General features: G+C 45.3%; 1 protein-coding gene across 1 annotated transcript; it reads left to right on the forward strand.

Moving 5' to 3' along the window:
* Nucleotides 1–4599: 4599 nt before the first annotated feature.
* On the forward strand, nt 4600–5935 carry LOC135374385 (putative nuclease HARBI1). Its single transcript, XM_064607363.1, has 4 exons — nt 4600–5035; nt 5137–5249; nt 5329–5410; nt 5526–5935. The coding sequence occupies exons 1-4, from the start codon at nt 4600–4602 to the stop codon at nt 5933–5935; spliced, it is 1041 nt and encodes a 346-aa protein (XP_064463433.1).
* Nucleotides 5936–6880: the final 945 nt, after the last annotated feature.

Genomic DNA, 6880 nt, shown 5'->3' on the forward strand with positions numbered 1-6880 from the left:
TGCTATGTAGTGAAGTACGAACCAACAACAACGTACATCGGCCATCATTATCCCAAGCAAATGCAGTGTACGCCACCGTTGAGTCGCGAAAACATTGACGAGCAAGATATAACACGGTAACCCAAGGTATGTGTCCTATGTCGATCATACCGCTGTCCTTGATCAAAGTAACGCAACCTCTACGCTGCCTTACTTTTCTGCGTTAAAAGTTATACCATACGTCATTGCCTACGTCAAAATGACGCATGGCCTAACGCGATGTTAGCTCGTGTCTGCCGGCTAGGGAAAATCTAGGGACAACTCCTCTGTGTAATGTTGTTGTAAAAGTCAAAGCGGGCTAGTTCCATCTCAAATCGAACAATCCGGTACACTTGATGTCTCGAATGAACGGGGAAAAAATATATGTTGAAGCCATCGGTGAGTTAGGAGAACTAAACGCTTTCCGAATTCTCTGCGGTGCGCGGTTCGGGAAATAGGAGAGGAGGAAAAAACTGCCTCTCATAAGGCGACGTCGTCGCGAGCGTGTTTGAGCGTTCGCTACAAGGCCATTTCTTCTCGCATTATAGTAATTTCTTGATCTGGCTTTAGACCACTTAGGGCACAATAGGATCCTTCGGTGGCAGTGCTGTACCGGGTTTTGTCTGTCTGCAAAAAAATATCAAAGTTGACCCAAAGTGCCGAAAAACGCAAAATTCACTGCAGCTTTGCGGACGATGTACAAAACGGATAAGACTCAGCTTTATGCCGTTTAATTTGTCATTCATAGGGCTATCGAATGATGTATAATTTGTTGCTCTACTCTGTAAGGAACATAAGCGATACCTCTTTTAGTAGCACCATACCACCGAAAAATGATGAGTTTCAGAAGCCATTATCTAAAAAACCCCACCAAAAACTTGCCTCGAAAATTTTATATTTTGTAGGTAGTTGCTTAGACTATGCACAGAAGCAAAATCGAAATTCGGACTTGATCGGTAGGCGCACTGTGAATTTTTTGCCAGCCCTATACGCGGAGCGCATTCAAGCGGAGGCACCGTGTCCCGCGTGTTGCGAAATCGAATTTTCCAAAGGGACTTTCAACTTCTGTCTTGATATAAAAAGTAATTGCTGTCATTTGAAACCATTCTGAGGTTTCAAGGTTTCCTTTTCAAGGTTCTGAGCGTTTGCGTTCATAACAATGGTGTAATCGCTGAATCTAGATTGCGGATCAACCAGATGTGCTCGCATTTTTTGCGGCATGTCACACATGCATTGCAAGTGCTGTGAGCCCGGGAAGAACAGAATGATTTTACATCTTTGTAAGAGGCGTATCTGTTCAGGGTTATTCTAAACAAGCATGTTTACTGTACGCATTATGGCAGCAGGGACGCAGTGACTTCCAGTATTTTTTTAAACATTTCCTTTCCTACGGCCCCATGACCTCGGACGGGGGAAATTGCACTGAGGAAAATGTTGTTGTGTAGTGCCATACGCACACACTCAAGGCTAATTCATGGTGCTTTTTGTGAACCTTGCCGAAACAGCCGGACTGGCACCGCTGTCCAATATGTTATTCGGTTCGACATGCTGCGACCATGGGAAGGTCCTGTTCGCATTTACTCCTTGAAGCCACCTTGCGCAAAGTTTCGCCTACACACAGAAGACGCTTCACTCACTTCTCGACTACAGAAGTGCATGGAGTGCCCTTATACAGAGTGTGCGACGACATCTGCATTACTGTAGTGTGTCGTCCTGCTTTCACACCTACCTCAATGGCCTCTTCGTTGTACAGTGCTGATCGTGTGGATTTCGCTGACTACCGCCCCATACACAAGAAAAAAGTGCTATAGACAAAGGATTTTCGCTTTGCTTAGGAGATCGGCGCAGCTGTCATAAAGACTGTGGTTCCAGCAGATCAAGCCGAAAGCGTAACAGAAATGGGCCAGCTATGCAGAAGCTGCTTCAAGTACTTCACTGCAAAGGTGGCTGAATCACAACACGCAGCAATGTTGCCCACATTTGAAAGAAAATCTGACAAGAACCTGCCATCAAAAGTAACATTAAGGAAAGTGGCTTCCACAACGGCCTAAAGCAGTTCATGACACGAGCACTCTCATCCACCCGGAATGCTCTGCATAACTTACGTTACCCCTTCTTACCTTCGTCACCTTGTCTTCTTCGCTGTTAAGTTCTTGTTATTATGTGTACTGTAAATATGCTTCGATATGATCACCGTGGACAAATATACCTCTTATAAAGACGCGAAAGTATTCTAAAGCATTCTGTTCTTCACGGACTCCCAGCACTTGCAATGCACGTGTGTCATTCCGCAAAAAATGTGAGCAAATGTGGTTGCTCCACAATCTACATTCAGCGATTACAACACTATTATGAATGCAAGCGCTCAGAACGGTTTCAAATGATAGCAATTACTTTTTATGTGAAGACAGCAGTTGAAAGTCCCTTTGGAAAATGGAAAATTCAATTTTGCAACACGCGGGACACGGTGCCACGGCTTGAATGCGCTCCGCGTATAGGGCTGGCAAAAAATTCACAGTGCGCCTATCGATAAAGTCCGACTTTTGATTTTTCTTCTGTGCATAGTCTAAGGAACTACCTACAACATATAAAATTTTCGAGGCAAGTTTTTGGTGGGGTTTTTTAGATAAAGGCTTCCAAAATTCGTCGTTTTTCGGTGGTATGGTGTTATTGAAAGAGGTATCGCTTACGTTCCTAACAGAGTAGAGCAACAAATTATACATCATTCGATAGCCACATGAATGACAATTTGAACGGCATAAAGCTCAATCTTATCCGTTTTGTACATCATCCGCAAAGTTGCAGTGAATATGGTGCTTTTCGGCACTTTGAGTCAACTTTGATATTTTTTTTGTAGACAAATAAAAACGGGCACAGCACTGCCAACGCAGGATCCTATTGCGCCCTAAGTGGTCTAAAGCCAGATCAAGAAATTTCTATAATGCGACAAGAAATAGCCTTGTAGCGAACGCTCAAACCCGCGCGCGACGACATCGTCTCATGAGAGGCAGTTTTTTCCTCCTCTCCTACTTCTCGACCCGCGCAGCGCAGAGAATTCGGAAAGCGTTTATTTCTCCTAACTCACCGATGGCTTCAACATATATTTTTTTCCCGTTCATTGGAGACATCAAGTGTACCGGATTGTTCGATTTGAGATGGAACTAGCCAGCGTAGAGTGTGGCGCTACTGTAATATCGCTAATATGGTTTTGCATTTTTGAAAGCGGTTCCGGTTCCGGCAAAACAATTTTCGCGGTGTGTATTGTGCAAGGTTGCTAGAGGTAGGTTGTGTATGTGATTTAGGGGGAACAGCATTTCCTCTGTGCAATACACAACGACCGTGGAAAATTCGTGGGAGTTTGTACATGTTATCCAGTATGGTGTATCGAAATGTTGTACACGTTGTTTAAATGCGAGATTAGTGTCGCTGCGCCGTTGGTAGAAAATAGAATAAGCAGAATAAGAATAGATTATATCGAAGCGTTTTTGCCGATTACGATCGCCGATTACCGATCGCAAATGCCACTTTTCTGTGTGAGAGATGCGTAAGTTGCGCTTTATTAGTAAGCTTGGTTATTAGCCAATGTGCAAATCTTGCGATTCGTAGTAAAGGTACCAAATTTTCAGACGTTTGTTTGCCTGGGCATGTCTTAAGCTCAGTTTTTTGCAACTTTTTGCAACTTTCATTTCCCATAAAATTTGCAGGTTCACAGCTTCACTTGTGCGGCTCCTTTGAGGCTAACACAATTCATTGCTGAGCAGGATCTACTCCATGAGCACGAGCAGTCGCCAGTGACCTTTTGCTACGACGTGTGTTGAAACTGTGGAATGAACATATTAGACATTGACATACCAGTGCATTGGCAGCCACATGTCGCACATAAATGTGTACCTTGTACATATTTGCTTTTGTGTATATGAACACCTTTGGAAATTGTCACATGCATGTCTACATAAAGGACCCTCTGCAATTTTTTGTTGAAACTGTAAAGTTGGAAATAAAATATTCTCATGAACGACTTCGCATTTATGCTTATTCTATTTATGTTCAGTACAAAACAAGGGGCATACTAACATAGCGCATGTAGTAATATAGTAAACTCTTGCACACTCCACGTAGGTTTGGGCCCACTAACGAGATCATCCTTATTTCTTCCTTATTTTATCAATACAATGCGACTGACTTGAGCAGTAAAATCAATTAAACTGGATATCACTTATTCAGAGTGCAAGCTAAAAAGAAAAAAAAAAATGCGCATAATCCGCGGCTAAAATACTCGGTACGGCTTCTGTTCTTCCCTATCGGTATCGAAAGTACGCGTGACGAAAGAGAACGATCTGTCATTCTTTTGGCGTTATAAGCTGCGGTTCGTTTTGCGATTTTCCCTGCATTTCTACTGTTCTAACTCGTTTGCTGTTCGGTTTTCTTATCTTTTAGCTTTCATTTAGTGTGCGTGCGTGGAGAGTTTCTGGTACTTCATTTTGTGCAGTGCGTATTTCTTTTGTTTGTTTTTCTGTGTGCAGTGAACTTTTCTTGGAGTGTCTATTTGTGTTGAGTTTTTTTGTTCTTTTGGATTGGGAAATGGAAGTGCCAATCGCAGCGTGGGTGAGGCGCAACAGCGGCCGCAGGACATTTCGCCCGTATATTGACGCCTTCGAGGCAACAGATGAGGAGTTCATGCGAATGTACAGACTTACGAAGCCAATGGTTCGCTGGCTATGCGACCAGCTACGGTCCACCCTCCGTCCAAAAAGAAGGACTCGGACGGCGCTGTCCGTGGAGAGACAGATTCTCATCACCCTGCGGTTCTACGCCACAGGCAGTTTTCAAGGGGCGGTAGCTAGCGACCGGCACATGGCAGTCTCGCAGAGCACCATCAGCAAGGTGCTCTTCAAGGTGACGAATGCCATAGTGCTACAGCTGGCGCCCCTGTGGATACGATTCCCGACCGAACCCGACGAGATCCGTGAGGTCATGCGGGCATTCAAGACCAAATGGAGATTGCCCGGCGTGATTGGTGAGTGTTCATGTGGGCAGACACAGAGAAAAAGAAGCTAAAACCACTTAAAACATTCAACATCGCAACTTTTTTTTTCTTTTTTTTTTTTTTTTTTGCAGGCTGCGTCGACGGGTCGGTCATTGGTATCCTGGCCCCATCTGAGAGGAGCGGGCAGTACCAGAAGAGTGCTTTCTTCTGCTGGAAGCAGTACTTCGCAATCAATGCCATGATCGTAAGTGAAAGACTGCGTATAAAATATGTATCAAAAAAAAAATCTGTCAGTCTCTGCAATATATGCCGACGTGTTCTAGGTGCGTGACGCGTCGATGCGGATCACGTCGATGGATTGCTCGTTTTCCGCCGGAGCACACGATGCCTACGTGTGGAGGCACAGTGAGCTGACCGCGAGCTGTCCCGGAGGCACTCGGACGAACCCCGCTTCCTCCTAGGGAAGGGTCGCACAGTATAATTGAAAACTACAACGGGTGATATAACACATTTCCCTCAGGTGACAGTGGCTATCCACTGCAACCGTGGCTGCTAACGCCGTTGCCTGGAGACCCTCCCCCCAACACTCCGGAGGCCCGATACAACAGACGCCACAAAGCGGCGCGCGGCATAGTGGAGAAATGTATCGGACTGCTGAAGTCAAGGTTTCGCTGCCTGCAGCGATACAGGACTCTCCACTACAATCCGCACAGGGCCTCAAACATTGTTGTGGCACGCGCCGTGCTCCACAACATATGCATCCACGCACGGGCACCACCTACCGAGGACGCAGGGGAGGGTGACGACGACGACGGCGGTGAAGATACCCCGGCTACGACGAGCAGCCCTAACGCGGATGCTCCCCCGGACAGGGAGATCTATAACATCGGGGCAGCTGTTCGTGCAAGAGTGATTGAGCCGCTGTCGTAGCTGAGCAGCACATTAAGTTACGTCGCCGTGAAGCAACTTTTTAACCGTTACGCTATAACTCTGGGAATTCTTCCCGAGAACCCAGACAGTACAGCCTGTGGTAGGATTCGAACCCACTGCCCAATAGTGCCGGTTCTTCATGTGGACATGTGATTTAAGCGTCTATTGTTTCGTTTTTTTTGTATCGGAATTGCTTAGACGGTCGTCAAATGGACCATGTCAACGAAGCTGTCGTCGTGGCGTACTACACGTACGTTGTTGGAAGAACGAAATATATGATTCTTGCAAAATTAGGTTTTCTCTGTCCCCCTGTTTCCGGTCTTCACTATGGAGAGATTATCCCGGCGAAGGTGGTCCTTTATAGAAGGGAGAAATCATAGCACGATTCGTACATGCACGTACATTTATTTGCAAAACAGGATTTCCTCTGTGCAATACACAATGACCGTGGAAATTTCGTCGGAGTTTGTACACGATATCGAGGTCCCAGGAATAGAGGGAAAGAGGTGGGTACATCTCTGTGGAGACACAGCGAACCGGTCCGTTTTCTCGTCGCTGTAGGCGGGCCAGCGTCAATGAACAAAGGCAATATATATGACAGATGGAAATAGAGGGAAAGGGACGCCTATATTGGCATCCGTAACGGTCATAACTTATCCATCCAAATCAACTCCCAATTATTATGCTTCATCGTGAAGGGAGAGTGAAGCAACGCAGAGTTCAATACAAACACCCAACCACTTTCGAAATTCAACACGCATCATTATGCATGACAAATCAATAGAAAGAAAACAATTTTTTAAAAAATCAGTGTACTATTCAGCGTGTGTAGACACAAGAAACACGTCTGAGGAAGTTACACTCAGTATAAGAAAACAAAAGAGATGAAGTAATAAAACAAAATGCCGAAGAGTCCAGTCACACGCAAGTACGGAATCACCAAGT

Source organism: Ornithodoros turicata, unplaced genomic scaffold, assembly GCF_037126465.1.
Source record: "Ornithodoros turicata isolate Travis unplaced genomic scaffold, ASM3712646v1 Chromosome55, whole genome shotgun sequence".
Lineage (NCBI taxonomy): Eukaryota > Metazoa > Arthropoda > Arachnida > Ixodida > Argasidae > Ornithodoros > Ornithodoros turicata.

What these genes read in the sequence shown, in the direction of transcription:
- LOC135374385 (XM_064607363.1), top strand. Translation starts at nt 4,600, where the DNA reads ATGGAAGTGCCAATCGCAGCGTGGGTGAGGCGCAACAGCGGCCGCAGG. An exon ending in GAGATTGCCCGGCGTGATTG is followed by an intron (nt 5,036 to 5,136) that starts GTGAGTGTTCAT and finishes TTTTTTTTGCAG; the next exon opens with GCTGCGTCGACGGGTCGGTC. An exon ending in TCGCAATCAATGCCATGATC is followed by an intron (nt 5,250 to 5,328) that starts GTAAGTGAAAGA and finishes GACGTGTTCTAG; the next exon opens with GTGCGTGACGCGTCGATGCG.